This window comes from Vicia villosa, linkage group LG3 (assembly GCF_029867415.1).
Source record: "Vicia villosa cultivar HV-30 ecotype Madison, WI linkage group LG3, Vvil1.0, whole genome shotgun sequence".
Lineage (NCBI taxonomy): Eukaryota > Viridiplantae > Streptophyta > Magnoliopsida > Fabales > Fabaceae > Vicia > Vicia villosa.
The window spans coordinates 6331682-6353751 of NC_081182.1; the positions used below are offsets into that span (position 1 = coordinate 6331682).

The 22070-nt window shown below is 32.8% G+C and overlaps 3 protein-coding genes and 1 long non-coding RNA gene across 4 annotated transcripts; 1 reads left to right on the forward strand and 3 right to left on the reverse strand.

Moving 5' to 3' along the window:
* Nucleotides 1-1929: 1929 nt before the first annotated feature.
* On the reverse strand, nucleotides 1930-5435 carry LOC131654810 (uncharacterized). Its single transcript, XR_009299576.1, has 5 exons — nucleotides 4718-5435; nucleotides 4203-4507; nucleotides 3494-4085; nucleotides 2870-3395; nucleotides 1930-2202 (listed from the first exon to the last, which is right to left on the reverse strand). It is a non-coding gene; the product is annotated as an uncharacterized LOC131654810 (long non-coding RNA).
* A 1359-nt stretch (nucleotides 5436-6794) lies between these two features.
* On the reverse strand, nucleotides 6795-8703 carry LOC131660161 (allene oxide synthase 1, chloroplastic-like). The gene has a single exon (XM_058929323.1). It carries the CDS (start codon nucleotides 8452-8454, stop codon nucleotides 6886-6888), a length of 1569 nt encoding a protein of 522 aa, XP_058785306.1. The 5' UTR covers nucleotides 8455-8703; the 3' UTR covers nucleotides 6795-6885.
* An 8525-nt stretch (nucleotides 8704-17228) lies between these two features.
* On the forward strand, nucleotides 17229-19544 carry LOC131660162 (uncharacterized). Its single transcript, XM_058929324.1, has 4 exons — nucleotides 17229-17424; nucleotides 17521-17862; nucleotides 18736-19076; nucleotides 19223-19544. Exons 1-4 carry the CDS (start codon nucleotides 17280-17282, stop codon nucleotides 19439-19441), a joined length of 1047 nt encoding a protein of 348 aa, XP_058785307.1. The 5' UTR covers nucleotides 17229-17279; the 3' UTR covers nucleotides 19442-19544.
* Nucleotides 19545-19908: 364 nt separating this feature from the next.
* LOC131660163 (octanoyltransferase LIP2p, chloroplastic-like) lies at nucleotides 19909-21642 on the reverse strand. The gene is made up of 3 exons (XM_058929325.1): nucleotides 21067-21642; nucleotides 20810-20960; nucleotides 19909-20503 (listed from the first exon to the last, which is right to left on the reverse strand). Exons 1-3 carry the CDS (start codon nucleotides 21448-21450, stop codon nucleotides 20130-20132), a joined length of 909 nt encoding a protein of 302 aa, XP_058785308.1. The 5' UTR covers nucleotides 21451-21642; the 3' UTR covers nucleotides 19909-20129.
* Nucleotides 21643-22070: the final 428 nt, after the last annotated feature.

A 22070-nucleotide genomic window follows, 5' to 3' on the forward strand; every position in this document is an offset into this window, starting at 1 on the left:
GACACCTAAAAAGGTGATTCCGAATATGTATCTCCGAAGACATTTTAAAAGAAAATATTTTCGGAGATGCATATCTGAAATCACCTTTTTTAAAAGACAATTTCTTTTTACACCCATATACTTTCTTATAGACCCGCCGTAAAATCCCTAAAATACCCCTATATTTCGAATGTGCATCTCCGAAAACACTTTTTCTTAAAAAAGAGGGTTATTTCGGATGTGCATATCCGAGGACACATCTTTTTATAGAAAAAAATTGACTTCGGATATGCATATACGAAGTCAACCTTTTTTTTTGTGTTGAGATTTTTCGGATATACATATCCGAAATAACTCAATATTTATTAAAAATTAAACTTAAGGTGAATCAATACAACTAATAGTATAATTAATTGTATTAATTAAAATATATTATTAAATATATAACATTATAATCAAGATAATATTAATAAATATTTAAATCAACACACTATTTTTATATAAAATTATTTTAAAAAAATTATTACAAAATTAAAATTTATAATTAATTAATGAAAAAATAAATTATTTGGTTCTTCTAAATTTTAGATAAAAATATATACTATTTTTATAAAACTAATTATAAAATATTACATTTTTCAAAAAGAAAATTTTGCATCAAAAACAATAATTTTTAAACTCTTAAAAAGTTAAATAAATTATTTCTACATACAATTTTTCTATTTATTTTTTAATTAATATCCTAAAGTAAGTTATTATTTCCTCAACTTTTAAATAGAAACTATTTAATTAAAACGGACAAAGATAATATATATTATGACAACAATTTTTGATAATAACTCAAACGAATTTATAAAATTAATTGTGTTATAATAATAAGCAATTATTATTATTACTATTTTGAAATACTCATGAATAGAATATATCTACTATATACATAAAATTTCAAACTTTGTATAGTAGTATGTATCATTACATTCAACTAGTGGGATACCCGTGCATCCGCACGGGTACTGGTGTTGTGCGCGCATTTGTTTTTCACAACGAAATAAAAAATATATTTAACTGTAAAAAAATGCCGTGTTTAATTCCAATAAAAATTAGGTGGAAAAGCATTTTATATATATTAAATTACAATTACATAAAATAAAAAGCATTTGCCATAACATGATCACAACTTCTTTTGTTTACATGTTATAAAGGTTCAAAATAATCTTTCCTTAACAGATTAAAGGATAGTCTTTTACGGCATCTCTTTTTAAAATGTAATTTTTAAAAGAAAAATATAAATTTGAAAATGAAGACCTTAAAAAATTCTATAGTTAATAAAATAGTAATAACAATAAAACTCAGTTATAAAGACATAAGAAAGCGTCACATTAAAAGTACACACTTTTAAACTATAAAATATCTCTCAAACTATGACATTAAAATATCATTCATATATTGTGAGTTTAATTATTATAGTCAAACTCATTGTATGGGTCAAACATAAGATCATAATTTGTTTTGGTCAAGTACATAAGATCATAATTAACAATGTTTATTCTTGAATTGGTTAGGTTTGTCATTTTAGTTAGTTGTGAAGGTTAGAACAACTTAATTAATTTAGTTATAAGTACAAAGCGCAAGCATATTTTATTGAAGAACAGCACACCAAGAAAACCGTGCATTCAATGTCTTGGTGTGAAACATTTTTGTTGTTTTGGTCGTTGCTAAAAGGATGGTAGGAACCAACCATGATCTATCCCACCAGAGTGGATGATCATGCATGCATAGGGCTGGACAACGGGCCGGGTTGGGCGGGTTCGAACCCAAAACCTCCACCCAGCCCAAACCACGGGTAGTAATAACAGACCCATTTTCGCCCAATTCGAGAGTCGGTTTAGACAGGTTCGGTTTAGATGGGTTCGGGTTAATGCGGACAGGTATTTCGGGTTAACACCGAGAAATAAAAATATTTAAACTGATTAGATACATGCTAATTTAATACATACTGATTAATTTACATAAGCTGGTGTTTGATAAACTAATCACTACTTTGGCCATTAACTGATTCAATAGTTCTTAACTTGACCAAAGACTAAAAATTACTACAACGTTATTATTGAAGTTGTCCTGTATTAGCTTCTTCTGAATCTTCCTATCAGTTAACTTTATTATTGAAGTTGTCCTGCATTAGCATCTACAAGATATCTTGCCTTGTTGATCGTATCTATGTACCTAGAAAATACAGCACAAAAATGTTATAAAATAATATTAGCATTTTTCGTTATATATATATATATATATATATATATATATATATATATATATATATATATATATATATATATATATATATATATATATATATATATATATATATATATATATATATATATATATATATATATGATAGTAAATTAGCAAAACCAAAAAATTATGAATATAAGTATTACCAAATGGCATACCAATTTGAAACATTTTCCTAATACAACGTTTCGAAAATAGACAAAAAGTAGTGAAACAGAATATAATTTTAATATAGTATGCTATTTTCAAATGTCTTATTATATAAGCAAGCTCCTGTCACACTAGTGAGTAAATAAATTAGAATCATGAGTATCACCAAACTATTATCTTTCATGAGAATCAATGTCTAAATTAAATAAAACTACAAAATAATCTAATGGTTATCAACATGTGATTTCTAAAAACAGGCTTGTATCTAAATCCTACTAAATGTTGGAATGAGTTCCATTTCTTCAAACCAAGGCATTAGACAGTGCACTTGTTGTAGAATTTTAAAAATTTTACAGGTTAATATCCAAAATTGACAGTGCACTTGTTGTAGTGCTGAGTGCTGACAAAAGAAGAATTGACTTGTGATAGCAGAAAACAAACAAACCTGAGTTGCATAAATACAATTTAATCATATTCCGGATTTCTGAGTCAAGCCAGGCGAACCATCCCATTCAGGTGCTTTCACTTGTGTTGCATTGGCAACTTTAGAGAAATGAAGTCTTAAGAAGAGAACTTTTTTTAGACCAGCTTCTCCCACTTCAAAGTGAGCACAAGTCACAACAGAATTGTCATTGTAGGATTCTACAGGAGCCGTGCAAATATGAGAGAAACTCTTCCACTGAACCTTTTCGTAATACCTGCGTTCTGAAGAGGCATCAGATACATTTCCATTAGTCTCTCCCTCAAGTTGGAATGTTTTGGGGAGGGAGGAGAGGTGCTGTAAATGGATTGCCAAACAATTACTTTAAAGAAGTATGCGACTTCCTATCAGGACCAAGGACAAGCTCACCAAATACAGGGGCCCATCAGAAGGTTGTAGAGGAGACGAATACAGCTGCTTAGCATAAATTATATCGGTTCCCCCTATTTTCACCCCGACTACAACATGGGTTCCATATTTTTCAATGAACCTAAAAAGATACGATGAAAAGATTATCTACAAAATTCAACTTAAACATCGCAAGTGGATTCATTAATTCTAACATATCATATTGATTGCATAAAGTACCTTGCCAATGCAGCAGAATCCCACGACGAAGGAACATCTCGTTTGACATGATCACTTAGAACTACATGCGCTTTATCAAGTGCTATATTATAAAGTGTAACGGAGACACCATCAAATGCAAGACTCTTGGTATTGGCATCATCTCTTTGCCAAACTCCTGAAAACTGAAACGCAGAATTGAAATGGCCCGTCGGAATCTTCCCCGACAACGACACCTCCTGGTTGAACTTCTCCGACATCTAATTCATAAACAAAACAAAACAAAAAACATACCTAATGAGTCACACCAACAATCACTCACTACCCTTCAATACTTCAACAATAATATCAACAAACACATGCAAAAGAATTTCATTTCACCATAATAATAAACAAAATTCTAAAATAACCCTACAATTATATATAAATCTTCTATCATAGTACTACTATTAGAGCTTTTGGATTTATATCATAAATAAGTGCACTTTTAATTTCTAGAATCATTTATGAATTTCTTTGCTTGGATTCCACTTTGCTGGCACCAACCGTTTGAATCCATCTCCATTGTATGGTAAGTAGTCTGTGTTTGTCTTTGCCTTTCCAAACACATGAGCTGAAACCAAAATAACCAATCAAACAATGCATTTTCTCAACAATGAATGAGAAAATATATCACTTTAAACTAAAAATCCAAATAACCATTAAACTAAAAACAGTTTACACCCTTCACCTTCACAAGATTTCACCTTCACCTTCCATGAACCTTTAAGAATCCAGTAGAAAATTTCTTATCGTTCCTTGTCGCCGATGGTAGTGTGACTCATGTATTATTCTGGTTTGAATGATCCTTTTCGCACTGCAACAGGTTTTAATTCGAATATCAATATCATCCCGTGCTCTACTGCTCTCAAACCTGACCGGGTCTTTCAAACCTCAGACCATGAAACGCAGCAACGACAACCACTGTGTCATTCCTGCTTTTCATCAAACATATGGAGGGCAAGCTCAGACATGCCTTAAATCGGGAAACTGAAACTGAACAGGTTATCAATATTGCAAAAACAAACAAAATAGCAGCTCTCTTTCACCATCTCAACATGACCAAATCCAAAAACCATTCAGCACATATTGGAATATTGGTTAGGTTTGTCAATGATAACATAGAATCTGCAGATTTGAACATTTTCAATATCAAACAATATTCAAGGTAAACCACATTATAAAAGGTCTAATCTATGCACTAACCTTTGAGTTGTCCATACCTCAGAGACCACTGTTCACCCGAAATCAGCCACAGAGAAACAAACAATGAAACCCTAAGATTTTCATTCTTCATTTTCCAGAAACCCTTCTCAAATTGTTGCGAAAACAATAACTGTTCACACAAACACACAGCCATAGCCACAGAGATCATAATGAAACCCTAAATGTTACCGTCATTTTCCAAATACATAAAATCCTTTAGAAATTTTTGTAGAAGAAGAAAAAAAGACAATAGATCCGTAGATCCAAAAACACAAAGAACAAAAATCAGAAAAATCTCACCAAAGTTCTGGAACCATAACATCACCTTCATATCCTTCAACACATCAGTAAACCGAGAACATCAAAACCCTCTTCATCACCACTTAGTAACAACAAAAAACCCCAGATCTGAAGAAGAAGATGCTCACCTTATGTTCAGATAACCGCACCGTCGGCGAAACTTCCCTCTTCCGCGTGAGTCAACACCACCAAACCTGAAACAACAAACACCAAATCAAAATCAAAATCGAACATGTCTGAAACTCAATAATAACAATGAAGAAGGAGATGGAGAAGGAAGAAGAAGATGAAGGAGGAAGACGAATAGGGAGAAGACGAAGAGAGGGAAGAGAGAAGAAAGAAGAGAAAGAGAGGGAAGAGAGAGAAGGCGAATAGGGAGAAGAGGAAGAGAGGGAAGAGAAGGAACATTTCTTCTCTGCAAAATTTGTACTGATGAACACTTTATGGTTCAATTACATTACAATGCAAATTGGATATTGTACATATGTGGCCCAATGGTAACACAAACAGACCAAACCATTCGTTTCAATGTAGCCAAATTCTGAATTTAGTTACAAAAAGTAATTTTTAGACACATTTTGCCCCCAAAACAATTAGGTGTAATTTTTTAACCAAAGGGCATATTAGTATTAACCAGGTACTTGTATTTCTTATTTTATAGATAGTAGTGAAATTCTAACACTATAAATACCACTCCTTGGTATATGTAATGTCACACAAAAAAATCATCTTAAAAGATAAAACAAGATATTCTCAATCTCTACTATCTCTATGTATTCAGTTTTCTTAACACGTTATCAGCACGATTGTTCTATCAGAAGTTTTCAGTACACTAGGTATATATTCTATACTTACCTCTTTAGTCTTATTAATATTTTCATTTATCCTGGTTATAGAAAACTGGCAACCAGTCAAGTGATTTATAACTAGAGTGACTATTATCATTATCGTTATTACTTTACTCCTTGTTATAAAAAACTGACAACTTGTCAAGTGCACTATAATAAGTCTGACTATTTTTATTATAAATTTTGTGTGGAGGTATAAAACTCCATATGTAATTACTAACATTTATATTTATGCAATTACTAACTTTTATATTCAGTGGAGGTTTAAAAACCACCATATGTTGTTACTAACTTTTATATTTAGTGGAGGTTTAAAAACCACCATATGCCGTTAGTAACTTTTATATTTAGTGGAGATTTAAAACCACCATATACTGTTACTAACTTTTATATTTAGTGGAGGTTAAAAACCACCATATGCTGTTACTAACTTTTATATTCAGTGGAGGTTTAAAAACTACCGTATGTTGTTACTAACTTTTATATTCAGTGGAAGTTTAAAAACTACCGTATGCTGTTACTATCTTTTATATTTTAGTGGAGGTTTATAACTCCATTTGCAGTTACTAACTTTTATATTTAATGAAAGTCTGAGACTCCTAATACAAATATTCTTTTATATTTTAGTGGAGGTTTATAACTCTATTTGCAGTTACTAACTTTTATATTTAATGAAAGTCGGAGACTCCTGATACAAATATTTTTTTATATTCAGTTGAGATCTAAAAACCCCATACGCATAATCTAATTTTTTTATGTGTTCATTTACCTTAAATGTTATTTTATATTTGAGATGTCGTGGTTGAATTATTAATTTGTATAATTTTGAACAGTGTTGCGATTCGCGAAATGTCTTAAAACCTTTGTAACCATGGAAACCGGAAGTACAATTTAAAAAATAGGAAGATTAAAGCTAATTTAAATCAAAATTAAAGGCCAAAATATATTTTATATATGATTAATTAGTTAATCCAAACAATGTATTATAAAACTCTTATATATCAACATGAGTGACTAAAACTAAAAGGTTGCTTTCTTGAATGAGGTAAAGGTAACAGCCGATCCTGCTGCACTCTTTTCAACTTCAACTTCAAAAGTATCATATCTTAGAAACAACTCCACCACCAAAAGTCTAGAAAACAACACAACAAAATCCTTCCCAGCACACTGCTTATTACCAGCATTCGTTTGTTCCGTTTCAGGACCATTCGACCATAGAACATGTTTCAACAACTTCTCCCCTTCCCCCAAAAACCTATCCCCAACAAACTCCTCAGCCCTATCAAATATCTTAGGGTCCTTAGTCGCAAACGGTTGATAACCAAACAGCATTTCACCTTCCTTCACTTGAAACGCATTCTCGTGATTCTCAATCACTAAATCACGTTTCGCTTTCGCGTATTGAAACGGCACCGGTGGATCAATTCTAAGTGTTTCATAGACCACTGATTTCATCAACGGCATTTGCTCCAACCCAGCCATCGTCACTTTCCCGCCGTTGGATTTAACAACAGATCTAATCTCTTTCGCTAACTTAGCATGAAGATTAACCCCCGCTTCTCCAATATACCCTATCATACTTGGAAACAAAATCTTCATTCCACCAAATGAATTAAAACAAGTGGCGAATATAAGATTGTGAACCGCTTCTTCTTTAGAAACCCCGAGCCGAACCGCTTCATCGAGAATCGGTCCGGAAGATGACTCGTAGAAAAACTCATAAAGTCTCTGGTAATCTTTCTTCACCAAAGCTGGTGGAAGAAGAAAAGTGTGAAGAAGTGGCTCCTCGATTAACCTCGGGAGACCGATGGTAAGAATTGGACCGAGCTGAAGCGCGGTCCATTTCGTTATTATACTCGGAGCATCTGTTCCGAGTTTTGTTTCGGAAGGATTAACTCCGTAGAATGCTTTTGCAAGGTAGTTAAAAGCTGTTTGATCGCTGGACTCACCGAAAGGCGCTTTTCCGTTTTTCGCAAGGTCTTTCTCCAGTGTTTCGAAGAGGTTTGTGTAAGATGAATGAAACTCAGGAATGAAATGGCTGCTACGAGATTTGAGGAGGAAGAAGAGAAAGCGTTTGAGTTGATCGTGTTTTGGTTCGGAGGGGTCGAGGTAAGAGAGAATTCGGTAACCGCCGGTGAGTTCTGTGGAAGGCATGTAAGTTCCGGTGAAGAGGTCTCGTTTTTCTACTTTGGAAACGTCGAAGAGGATAGGGAAGGATTTGCCGTCGAGTAAAACGATGACGTTTGGGTTGGATGAAATGAAAGGGCCAGGTGGCATATTGGCGCGAAAAACGGTTGAGTTATATTTTTGGATTCGGTTTTTGAAGAAATTGTTTTGGCCTTCGTTGTAGAAATAATCTTGACGGTCTTTGATGGGTCCTATAAAAGGGAGGCCATAATCTCCTGGTATTTTTCTCAATGGTACTGATGATGTGGTTGCTTCAGTTTCGGACATCGACACTGACGCTTTTATAGAATTAAGAGGACATTTGGAGATGGGGGATTTTGTTGTTGTTCTCTTTAATAGAATGTCCTTTTGTAGGAAAGTAGAAGATAAAGAGATAAGGGAGGATGATGATGATGATGCCATTTTTGTGTTACTTTGAAATGGAAGAGAAGGGGAATGATTGTTATGAACACTTGGAGCTTCTATTTATGGAGACGAAAATTGAAGACCGTTCTGACAAGAAATCATAGAAAGAGCATCGTGTAAAATGTGCATTAGCTTGTTTTGTTTCTTTCCTTTCTGATGATATTCGTTTTAGATTTTGCTACTATGAGCTAAACCGGTGAACCAAAGGATACAGATATGTGGGGATAGTGCTGAGTCTTGGATAGATTTTGGGATATAACAGAAAAAAAATTACGACTAGTGCTTAGATCTAGAATTGTAATTTACCACTATCTTTCAAAATAGAAATCTTATCTAAAAGAAAGTTGTCACTGTGTTTTGTGTCCAGCTTATTGATTGCTATTTTTAGCACAAGTTATTTTTGGACGGTAGGAATGATTTATGCAGCTAGAATACAAGAAAAATTGGTCCCCAAAAAATATATAAACGCGTCGGTTACCATTGAAATATGATCTCCAAATTTTTGTGTGGACAGTGTTCTTATTCTTGAGAAGTAGGTTGGCACTAGCGTATTGGTTTTGAATGCAAACAAACGATGAATAAACACTAAAATAAAACGTGATTTTCTTTTCCTTTAAAGGCATCTTAAGGAAAAGATCGGATTATTTTTTCATTTTTAAAGAAAAAGTTGGATTCTATACACAGTATAAAGTTGAAAATATAAGTTTAATAAATTCCAATTTAGAGCCGTGGGCCTTGGGTTCTTAATTATATGAGATTCCAGTTGATTATTTTTTAAAAAATTGTATTCAAACAAATATCTTTACATTTGCAGATACACGTGTCGTTGATTGACATATTAAAAAATACATTATACTAAAATGAAATTCTCTAATCATAATTTTTAAATTTTTATTAGAGTACAACTATACATTTTCTAAGGGACGAACATTTTGTTCATTGAAAAAGATGAAGAATAACGGAGAGAGAATGAGCAAGATCTTGTTGTTTGTATTATGATTCAATGAATTTACATTGCATGAGTACTTGACTCTTATACACTTTATTCTACAAATTAGTTACAACTTATAATTAGAAGTTACTACCACTAAAAGAAAAAGACGTAAAAACAGTCGTAAAATTGAAATTTGTCTGGTAGTAGAGGAGACAGTATCCATGCTAAGCCGTCTGACTCTCAGCTTTGGAAGGAGATTGCCAAGACTTCTTCGCACTTATTTGACATGGAAATATGGAGATTATGTGATGGTGTTTCTATTAACCCGTGGCATCACTGTTGGATAGAACAAGGTTTGATTATTGCTGACAGAGTGGAAGCAATTCCTTGTGAGCTTGTTGATGTTAATGTTCAGGACTTAAGTGATGGATTAGGTGGGTGGAACTGGAGTTTGTTGAATTGGATTCCCTTTGAAGTTCTCAGGAAGATTGTTGTTGTTTTACCTCCTGTGGTGGAGAATGGTGGTGATAATTTCTTTGTTGCTACTGAGGATGACGACTCATTCTCTATTAGCAGTATATATAAGTATCTTAATAAAATAGAGATAGCCTCAGATTGTAAGATTTGGAAGAGAATCTGGAAGCTGGAGGTGCCTGAAAGAATAAGAATTTTTGTGTGAATTCTTCAGCATGACCGCTTGCTCACTAACCATCGTATTAGTGTCTCCGGTTTTAGGCCTGATGGTTGCCCCCTGTGTGGAGATGCTAGTGATACTTCCCTTCATGCCTTACGGGACTGTCGTATCGTGAAAGACTTTTGGGATAATATCATCCCTTTTTCTCTAACAAATGTTTTCTTTAATGCAGGTTGGCATGAATGGATTAAGAGCAATATCTTCTGTAATCCCGTTGAGTTTCCTAATTGGAGTAATGTTTGGGCTACTAGTTGCCACACATTATGGTCTTGGAGAAACAAAGAAGTGCACGATAGGAATTATGCTAGGCCTTTAATGGCTCGCGAGGTGATTGAAGACAAGGTTCAGAAGTATAATCAAGCTATGCTCATGAGATTCCAAGTCATGGAGAGAACTGTGGAGCATCATCTTGTTCGTTGGCTTGCTCCAATTACTCCCTTTATTAAGCTTAACGTGGATGGAGCTAGGGACAATGATGGCACTGCTGGTTGTGGAGGTTTGATTAGGAATCAGCAAGGTGATTGGCTTGGTGGTTTTGTCAAAAAAATCGGAACTTGTAGTGCTCTATTGGCAGAAATATGGGGAATATATATTGGCATTAACATGGCCATTGATATGAGCGTTAAACATATTATTGTTGAGTCGGATTCTCGTATTGCCGTTGAGTGTATTAATCAAGGTAGCAACAATATGAATGTGGGTAATTTGATCGATAGCATTAGAAATTTGATGCTTCGATTCGACAATATGGAGATCTCGCATATCTTTCGAGAGGCTAATGGTTGTGCTAATATTCTTGCGCTTGAAGGAAAGAAGGTGATTTCAGATCTTATTATTTTTAAGGAAGCACCGGATTGGATTCTGAATCTGTTGGATAGGGATCTTAATGGTGGGTCTGCAGTTAGGATTATTCCTCTTTAGTTTTTTCTTTTTCTGGGCTTAGGCCCTCCGTTGTACCAAAAAAAATTGAAATTTGTGATAATTTATCAACTGTCGTTAATTTTGATGTTGCGAGCCTTGGTTACGACGGTTTCAAAAACCATCGTTAGCTACTTTACAATAGTTGTAACTATCGTTAAATGTAATATACTTTTTTAAAAAATTATGTACTCTGCGACGCTTGTTAAATAAAATTGTGGAAGTTTGTAACTTTCCTTAAATATATTAATTATTTTTAAAATTAAATATATATATATATATTGTGGTATAGATATTCAGGAGGAGCAATAGTTGTTGTGAGTTGGAATAGGGCATTTAGGCCTTTCTTCATTTATTTATCATTTTTTATTATTTTAGTTTTCGGTTGCTCTGATCTTAACATTGAGGGGGCGGGGGGAGATTATGGTGTTACATATCCCACAAAGTATAAATTTTTTATTAGTTATATGTAAAAAATCGTTTTGCTCTATGTGTATTACCTTTAAATTTTTTATAAAATATGTTCGTTTAACATTTTTTAGTTAGGTTCTGTTTGGTAAGGCATAATTTTGAGCTTATGTCTTATAACTTATAGTTTATAAGCTCATATGACAATTTAGACGTGTTTTCATCACTAGCTTATAGCTTATTTTACTAGCTTATAACTTATTTTCCAGACGCTATTTCAAATAGCATTTTAGCTTATAACTTATCATTTTTTCTTCCTTTTTTATCCTTATTATTTAACATAAACTCATTTTTATCCTTTATAATTTATTTCAATTTCAAATTAAATAATTATGTATTAAATATTTTTTATGTCATTTTACATTTATAAGTTACTTGAACCGCTAATTTTACCAAACACTTCAATTAGCTTACCAGTTATCAGTCTCAACCATCAGCTATAAGCTATAAGCTATCAGTCATCAGTCATCAGTCATCAGCCATCCGTTATAAGCTATAAGCTATCAGCTAGCTTATCGGCCATCAGCTATTGTTGGAGTTGATTGTATGTCTAATGTTGCCTAAATTCTTAAATAAAGACGGAAGTTAAAAAGTAGCTATTTGAGAAGTCCCACATTGCTTAGTGTGGTGAAGCAAGGGGGAGACCAAAACTATATATTGGACCTAAGTTCTTTGTTTTTAGATACATTAGTCAAAAGCACTTTAAGCTTATATTTGATTTTCTTTGTTCTCTTATGCTCTTGTATTAGAGTGTTGTGAGATTTAGTTTAAATATTTGCTTTGTAAGAGTGTGGGTGTACTAGGGGATTGGGGTGTGAGTAGAGAAGTCTATGTGTTGTAAAATTTTCACATAGTAATAATTCTCTAGTTGTCTATTTAGACAACGGTCGTGGTTTTTCTCCAGTTTTGGATTTTTCACATTATATTCTTGTGTTATTGGTTGTGTTCTATTTATTTTTTTCTCCAGCTGTGTTATTTCCCAACAGTGGTATCAGAGCTTCGGCTCGATGAGATATCACAATTCTTAGTATTCTTTGTGCTTGCAGCATTGTCTGATCTTCTACATAAGAAAAGAATTGTGATATTATGAAGGTGTTAAAGAAGGGGTGGTACTGTGAAAGTGTTGTTTAGGGATGTTCTGGCTAAAGAAAGACTTGGTATTTAAGCGTGTCTATTGTGACCCACCTCTCTTTCCTGGGAACCTACCTGGTGCACGGTTTGCAGTCTGCGCGCAGCTACTATGTCTTATTCAAGTCCTATGAAGTTTGACATAGAGAAGTTTGATGGAAGAATCAACTTTGGCCTGTGGAAAGTACAAGTCAAGGATGTGATTATACAATCAGGATTACACAAGGCGCTAAAAGGAATCACTTCCAACATGGAGGCTGACAAGTGGGAGGAACTAGATTTGAGAAATGCAAGTGCAATTCGTTCGTGTTTGGCAAAAAATGTTCTCGCGAATGTGCAGAATCTGTCATCAGCCAAGGAACTATGGGAAAGTCTCGAAGTGTTATATCAGGCAAAGGACATCTCAAGTTGTTTGTTGTTAAAGGAGCAATTCCACACTTTGCGCATGGATGAGGGTACAAAAATCTCTAATCATCTCAGTACTTTGAATAATATTTTTTCTGAGCTTGAACATATTAAAGTTGAGATTGATGATGAAGATAAAGAGTTAAGGCTCATTTTGTCCCTTCCACCTTCTTATATTTATCTCAAACTTGTTTGATGTATGGGAAAGAAAAGTTGAGTTTTGAAGAAGTTGCAACTAAAATTATTTCTGAAGAAAGGAGGATGAAAAGTGATGAAAGTACTTCATCAAACTCGGCGTTGCTAACTAGAAGTTGGACTAACGGGAAGAAGATCCATGCAAATAATATGGTGTGATGGAAGTGTAGAAAGTCTGGGCATTTAAAGAGAAATTGTCCAAGTGGAGCAGTATCTGAAAAAGACTCTGAGGCAAATGCTAGCAACGTCTCCCTTATTTTGGGAGATGATGGGGATCTTTTTTAGAAGATAAGGTGTGTTCTTATGGTATTTCTGCTATACCATGCAAAAGGACAAATCATTGCTAGCGGATTCAGAACAACACACAGACATTGGTTGGCATTGATGCAAGGTGTGTGGTGAGATGTGTCGATGGCTGAAGAACTTTTTAAAAGCCATAATGGGAGCTGCACCATAATCTTTCAGGAAGGTTTCGATGTGAAGAAAAATTCTTGGGATGATTTAGTTTCAAGTGTAGTGTACTCTTTATGGTGGAGTATTATAATTTGATATGTCAGTATAGACAATGACAATTATGATTGTTGGTGTAGACAATGAAGATTGAAGACCATTACAATCAAGGTGGAGATTGTTGGGGTTATTGTATGTCTAATGTTGCCTAAATTCTTAAATAAAGAAGGAAGTTAAAAAGTAGCTATTTGAGAAGTCCCACATTGCTTAGTGTGGTGAAGCAAGGGGTATATCAAGGCTATATATTGGACCTAAGTTCTTTGTTTTTAGATATACTAGTCAAAAGCACTTTAAGCTTATATTTGATTTTCTTTGTTCTCTTATGCTCTTGTATTAGAGTGTTGTGAGATTTAGTTTAAATATTTGCTTTGTAAGAGTGTGAGTGTACTAGGAGATTGGGGTGAGAGTAGAGAAGTCTATGCGTTGTAAATTTTTCACATAGTAATAATTCCCTGGTTGTCTATTTAGACAACGATCGTGGTTTTTCTCCGGTTTTGTAGTTTCCACGTTATATTCTTGTGTTATTGGTTATGTTCTGTTTATTTTTTTCTTCAACTGTGTTATTTCCCAACAGCTATAAGCTATAAGCTAGCTTATCAATTAACCGCTATTTTTATCAAACAGACATAATAATTATTATTTTTTACATTGCCATATGGATACGGGGCACTAAAGTTTTTTAGCCCAATGTGCATGTGAAATAATAAGATATTATTTATTAATTTTATATTGATTTTAAAAAGTGAAAAAAAAATTGAAAATTTAAAAATTATTAATTGTGAAAGTGTGAGATAAAAATTACTTTTTGTTTTAAAATAAAATAACCAACTTTTACTTATCACTTTTAATTTTTTTAAAAATATTCACAATAAATAATTCAACTTGTAATTGCTAATTAGATTAAATGAGTGTAAATTGTTAAGTGTGTAAGCGGATAAAAAAAATCCAATTAAACCGACAATCCAAACCAAATCAAATCTAAACAAAACCGATTATTATTGGTTTGGTTTAAAAACCGAACCAAACCAATAAAAACTGATGTGGTTTGGTTTGGTTTGGTTCTCGGTTTTAGTTTTTAGGAACCGCCAAACCGATGAACCGAACCAATGTAAATAATGACGCTCTAAATATTTTATTCTACCCATCTTTAAGCTCAAATTTTTTATCAGTCCAACCATTATCCATCTTTGCTTACACTTATTTCCTTTAAGTAAAACACGCATCTAGAACCAAACTCTACAGCATAGAAAGTAGAAACCATAAGTCACAAAAAATGGTTTCATAGAACTGCTGCTCTTGCTTCCCACAACCATGGTTCCTTTCACTACCGTTATTCTAATATGTTATGGTTGTCTTCTTCGTGTTCAAATTCTCTTGTTAATTTTCATATATTTTTGTTCATTTTCTTTTTCTTCAACAAAATTCATTCAAGTCTTGTTACATAATAATTTTGATGCGTGTTTGAGGTTTGAAACATGTTAATGGATGTGTGATTTGTTATATTCTATATGTTAACCTTTGAAATCCCTTTCCAACATTCTGATGCTAAATGTTAACTTTTATATTTGATAGTGAACTTATTTCATGATGCAATGGAAATCATGTCACTATTTCGTATGGAATAAGAGCAACTTGTAATTTGTTTGAAAAAATATAGCATGAAATAAATAACATAAAATGTATTATTTTAAAAAATAATAGCATAAAATACAACAAAAAACACGATAATGGAGAATATACCGATGAATATAATGTTTTAAAAAATAAATATTGTAAATCGATCAACCAAACCAAACCAAACCGAACCAAACCGGTTAGTTTGGTTTGGTTCCATTTTTTAAAAATGTTGAAAACCGAACCAAACCAAACCGATAGAAATATCATTGGTTCGGACCTTTTTTTGACCAAAAACCAGTCCAAATCAATTCGATTACACACCTATAAATTGTTGGTTCAAAGTTCAACTTCTGACACCGACATTTATTTGTATTTAGTTTCAAATGCAAAAAAAACTTAATGCATCTTTTGATATTTTAACTTAATTTATTATTTCACTTTGGTTCATTTACTAATTTTTTTTTTATAAAGTAGTCCCTTAAAAACCATCATGTTACTACCTCTTTACTTAAAAAATAAAGTTTACAAGGTAAGTAATCCTTTAAAAACTACTCCTATGTTACCTAAAATGGTCCCTGGTGTTAGTTTTTATGAAAAAAATGTTAACTTTTGCCTTGATGTACATGTAAACTTTAATCTGACTTTTTTTTTGTTTTGTTTTTTAAATGTCTACCTAACACCTATCTGTTATGCCACGTAGTCAGATTTTATGTTTTTTTTAGAATTTTTAACAGTAAAGACTTTTTTGTGTAAGAGAACAATTCTTAAGAGACTAATATATAACATTTTTTACACTATCCTTGTTTGAGAGAAATTGTAAAGAGAGAATTAGCAAAAGAGAGAAGTTGAAGAGAAATGCTATATTTCTCTTGCTTGGTGAACAAAGAAATAGAAGAGAGAGATTTAAAATATATGGGGCCCACATCTTTTTGTAATCTCTTCTGTTTAGAGGAGAAATGGAACAGATGGATGCTATTTGTCAATCTTTCCGTTTATACCCTCGTTTTGCACTTGTACCACTGTTATGTATCCATCCTTGTTTTTCATTTATACGACTACTGTGTATTATATACAAATCATGTTAATTGTATAATAATAATAATAATATAATAAGATTATAACAATAAACTGTTAAATAAAATTTGGCAAAAATTCTTTTCACAGTAATGTTGCAAACCGATTATTAGATAATAAAAAAATAAATATTTTTTAAAAACCGGATAATAATAAAAATTAACTAAACTATCATTAAAATTTTGACAATTTTTTTATTAGTTTTTTTATAAAAAAAAAATATTAGGGGCTTTTATGTCAATTTATTAAATCATTTAACTTCTTTCTTTCCTATTTCTCTTCTATCTCTCTTATACCAATCAATATATTAAATCTATCTAATTTCTCTTCTACTTATCTCTTTCTCACCTCTTTCTTATCTCTTTCTCTCTTTTCAATCTCTTCTCACAACCAAACACACCATAATAGTTAAATTTTTTTTAGTTAAAAGATCAAAACAAAACATTAAATTAAATTAAGGCACTTTGAAACTAGTTATATTTAAAAAAGAAAAGAAAAAAGACTACACCAAAACTTAATTTTATTTTTTATTTATTATAAATATATAATTGAAAAAAATAGATAGGAAATGTATATAATACAAATTAATACTTATAACATAACCAATTATCAAAATAAAATTATTAAAAAATAGTACCTTTTTTTGGTACAAAAAAAAATACATTTTTATTAAAATAGAAAAATCTAAGACTAAGTAAAAAGTTAAATTCATATTAACCGTTAAATAACAGTAACATAAATAAATAAATAAAAATATGTATAGTATAACCGTAGATTCAAACTATATATCACTTAAATATTATTACAAAATATTAATAATCCCTTGCAAAGGGTTTTAGGAGCAAGAATTATATCCTCAAAACCCTAAAAATTCATGTGATGGAACTTCAAACTCTTTGTTGCGCTCTTCCCTCTCAACCACTTCAATTATCCAAACATCATCGTGTCAGTAATCAAGCAATTCAAACAAACGCTCTATTCAGACATCAGAGACAGAAATTTGGGTTTGAAAAAGCATCAAAATGTAAGATTTTTGTCTTCTTTTTTTTTTTTAGCATTTTGGTTTTTATTTATATCACAAACCATTCAAAATTTTATTTTTGTTTTGTTTTGATTTCAGACTTAAAAGGGGTGGGATTGAACAACTTTCAAAGGACTCTTGTACATGTTACTGATTCCTCTGTAAATGGTGCTTTGGAAGTTGAATCGTCACAAAGTTCTAGTGTTCCTGTTAATGCGGTGGAAGTGGAACCGTTTCATGGTAAATCAGGTTCTGTCTCTTTTTATGGGTTGACACACCAATCTGTTGAAGAAGGGAAATTGGAATTTGCTCCAATCACACAAGAGGATAGCTCTTACTTCTGGGTCTGGGGTCCTATTGCATTCATATCATCTTTGATTCTGCCACAGTTCTTCATTGGCACTGTTGTTGACGCTTATTTTAATGGTTTGATTTTAAAAGGTATTTATGATAGAACTCTATATGTTATTATCTTACTGTCGTGCTTGAAATTGGTTGATAATAGTTTGTCTTACAGGAAGTAAAACTGTGAAATGACTATCCGAATGTGTTTATATGCTATATGTAGCACCGACACCTCTGAAAAAAAGGTGCGGTGTGTTCATGTCAGTGTCGGTGTCCGAAATTAACACCGGCACTTGTCATTACGTTTCATTTATTTATTTTTTCAAATTATTATCGGCGTTGACGTGTCAATGTCGGTGCCATGTTTCCGATGTCCGTGCTTCATAGTGGCTGCTGCTGCTCTTTTTCGTCAATATTATGATAATACATTGTTAAGATTTTTTGCTGGTGTTAAATGCCAAATTAATGATTGCCTTGATAGTGTGGCTGAATGATATTGAAACTTCAAAGACTATTAATAATAGACCGTCTCATTAAGTTTTATCGAAGCCTTAGGTATACCAAATCATTTCTTTAGAGTGATAAAAATTATATGTTCCAATGTAACTCTCTGGTTCTGTAATGACCACTGACATTATTTGTTGTTATCTTTGTGCAATGATAGCTGTGTTTTGGAATTCTGAATGGCTTGTGCTATTGCACTCTGTTATGAACCTTTGTGTAGAATCTGCTTATCACAAATCTAGTCGCGTTAGAAATTTTCTTTAGACCTATGATGAAAGTAAGAAGCATACTTGTCCTAGAAGAATAACAAACTTTTCTAAATTGGTTTCTTGCTTGTTTGTTCTAATAGATAGTGGCCTTTTTAAAGAAGTCTAGACGCGGTTATGCAAATGTCATGGTAAGAACCTTGTAAATTGCGAGGGAGAAGTATCTCTTATACAAATTTCTGTCACCAATAAAATGCAGATATTGTAACTTCAATCTCTTCCGAGGCACTGTTCTATATTGGACTTGCAACCTTTTTGGGGGTGGCTGATCGTGTCCAGAGGCCATATTTGCAGTACAGCTCTAAAAGGTGGGGTCTCATCACTGGCCTCAAAGGACACATAACCTCTGTTTTCCTCACAACGGGTTTGAAGATTACTGTTCCTCTTCTTCTTTTGTACGTGACCTGGTCAGTGGTTCGCATGGCCGCGGTTGTTGCTATAGCTCCCTTTGTAGTTGGCTGTTTTGCTCAATTTGCATTTGAGAGATATTTGGAAAAGCGCGGGTCGTCGTGCTGGCCTCTAGTCCCTATTATATTTGAGGTTTGTCTATAATGTATCTGTTTGATTTCAAGTTGATTTAAGATTTAATGCTGCTTGATAAATCTACTGATCGAAAAAGAGTAACAAAAACTTGGCTTTTACCACGAATGAGTAGCTTTTTATAACCTTCAGAATTGATTTGCCAGGTATACAGACTTTTTCAGCTTACAAAAGCCGCTACTTTCACCGATAAGTTGATGTACTCTATGAAAAACCTACCAGCGTCACCTGAAGTACTAGAGCGAAGTGGAACTTTGTTTGGAATGATGGTGATCTTCCAGTTACTGGGAATCGTGTGCCTCTGGTCATTGATGACATTTCTTTTGAGGCTATTCCCTTCTAGGCCAGTAGCAGAAAACTACTGAGTTTTGTATCAAATGTAGAGTGTTGTATATATTCGGAATTGTATAACATTTGTAAGGCGTTTCATAAAAGTTGTGTCATTGTAATTCATTTCTGTTTTAACTTAACTATCATCAGTTACCGAGAAAAAAAATGGCTTCTTTCGATTATCTTGTTTGTTTGTAGACAAAACAATTGATCAGCATTATCTTTTCTATGTATTTCATATCACCAAAGGAAGTACATAATAGCACATGGAACAATATAGTTTCCCCTTCATAAAATTTTGAAAAATATAACTTGCTGCTACCTAAGCATATGAAAATTTGAATCACAATTCACAAGTTGGTTGATATTATCTTAAGTTCTGAACCACATTTGCAAGTGATAGACAACATTCAAAACCTGATGGAAATTACAATCCTACTAAATAGTATCATAATTCAAAATACAATTTCATGTGCTACAATGGAGAATCTACTAAATAATATAATAATTCAAAATATCACATCATTGTTTTCTCTTCCTTTTGTTAAGATTGTTACAGAAGTTTGTTTATAATGTTGTCAATCTCTCATACCCTTATACACAAGCAATTGGTCTCCTAGAACACAACATAGAATAACAAGTGTGTTTGATTGCAAGATTGAAGATCTTTAATCTGGCCATATCTATAAAAAAAAAACTAAATAAGCTATGTGTCTATGTGCATTACAACAATTCAAGTTTTCTGTTTTTTTGGTACATAACTTCCTTTCCTTCACTTTCACACAACATGGGTATAGAAATAGTTTTATAATGATACTCAAGCTGAAACACTTTTGCGAACTCTTCAATTAAGGACTTATGAGTAATATGAATAAGACTCTCATCATCCAAACCATGCAAATCAGATGTTCCATGATCATTACATGATGACCGAGCTTCTCTCAACAACCCTTTGATACTCCCAATTTGACGGTCGCGTATTCCGCACGGGACGATCCATTTAAAGGGACTCAAATCCGTCGTGACATTGAGTGCTAAGCCATGGTAGGTTACCCATTGTGCCACTCTTATGCCCATAGCTGCCACTTTCTCATTTCCTGAAATACAAAGATGTAATGAAGAATAAGGAAAAACAGTTAAAATTTCAACATTTGTTTTAAAAGTTAAAACATAACAAATTCTAGCACAATTTGAATAACCTCTAACAATCATGATAGGTTGCAGTATACTGAATTGAGCTTATCTACTGATATAACCACTTCTGATAATGTTTGAAAGAACTTATAAAAACAGTTTATGACATGATCATAAGCTATTTCCAACTTATTTCCATAAACACGTCAAAATAACTAAATTGTCAAAAATTAGTAATTTAGTAATTCAGTTTGTAGAGACTTACTTACCAACCCAAACACCAGTTAAACCTTCCACCCGAGAAGCATGAATAGAAAACGTTGAAGACAAAACACCAATAACAACCTCTTCAAGTTTTCTGAGATACCAATGAAGATCCATTTTGTGTTTTCTAAGGTTGATAATTGGATACATCACTAACTGCAAACCCAAAACACATTAACTATTCAATACCAAATTCCAAAACCCTAAACCCAACACAGTGAAAAAAAACAAAATACAAACAAAATTTGAAACAGGAACATACCTGACCAGGACCATGGTATGTAACTTCACCGCCACGTTCGGTACGATGAACATGAAAGGGAGGATTTTTAATGTCAAAATTGAGGTTATCGTTGGAACTAGCGGTACCCAATGTAAAAACAGAAGGGTGTTGCAAAACAATGAGAGTATCGTCGCAATCTCCTTCGTTTTGAATCTGTGATTTCTTTTGCTTAACAATGTGTTTTTGTAAAGACCATGCTACTTCGTAAGGAATCAATTCTTGATGAAAATCTATGAGCTCGCATCTTCGTAAACATTGCACGCTTTTGATTCTTCTTCTATGGTCGTTGGAAACTGAATCGGCGTTGGGTCGGAGAAATCGAGGTTTGGTGAGAGTGAAACAGCACTCTCCCAACAAAATCATGCTTCGTGTGAATTTTGGTTTTTCTTATATTTTTATAAATGGATCTATGTTTTGTCCGGTCGAACCGGTTCAGTTGAGAACTGAACAATGGAACCGCTTTTTCATATTTAAATCAAATGGAAATCTTTTCTTCTTCTTCTTCACCTTCTCGATTTTCAATTTTCATCTTCATTGAAGGTGATGCTAATGCAAAAAAATGGTGAGAGCGGATTTAGACCAAGGTGGATTTATTTGAGTTGCCACAAAAGAAAACGGGTTAGGTTGAAAAGGGGGCGTGGTTTGGTTATGGTTCAGCAGAACCGGTTTTGTTGAGCATATTTGATAGCTAATTTTTTATTTCCAAAATTATATATATATATATATATTAACCATTTATCAAAAAAATTATTTTATTTTACTAAAAGACTTAGTATTGTAAAAGTCATAAGTTTTGTTAGAATTCTAAATATTCCTTATGAGTATTTTGGAATCTACTAGAACGAATATGATTTTTCTTGTATTATTACATTTGATTGATTAATTTTGTAGATAATTTGTTAAATAAAACATTTTGATTTGGTGTGAGACATCTTATCTAAGTTTAGGATTGGCGTGCACAACTTTGTCTGTTAGTTTCGCTT

Bases quoted from the DNA above. Each gene is read 5' to 3' on its own strand.
- LOC131660161 (XM_058929323.1), bottom strand. From the start codon at position 8,454: ATGGCATCATCATCATCATCCTCCCTTATCTCTTTATCTTCTACTTTC.
- LOC131660162 (XM_058929324.1), top strand. From the start codon at position 17,280: ATGGAACTTCAAACTCTTTGTTGCGCTCTTCCCTCTCAACCACTTCAA. The intron at 17,863-18,735 runs GTATTTATGATA...AATAAAATGCAG, and splicing joins TAATGGTTTGATTTTAAAAG to ATATTGTAACTTCAATCTCT. The intron at 19,077-19,222 runs GTTTGTCTATAA...TTGATTTGCCAG, and splicing joins TAGTCCCTATTATATTTGAG to GTATACAGACTTTTTCAGCT.
- LOC131660163 (XM_058929325.1), bottom strand. From the start codon at position 21,450: ATGATTTTGTTGGGAGAGTGCTGTTTCACTCTCACCAAACCTCGATTT. The intron at 20,961-21,066 runs GTATGTTCCTGT...TTGGGTTTGCAG, and splicing joins CATACCATGGTCCTGGTCAG to TTAGTGATGTATCCAATTAT. The intron at 20,504-20,809 runs GTAAGTAAGTCT...TTTGTATTTCAG, and splicing joins TTTAACTGGTGTTTGGGTTG to GAAATGAGAAAGTGGCAGCT.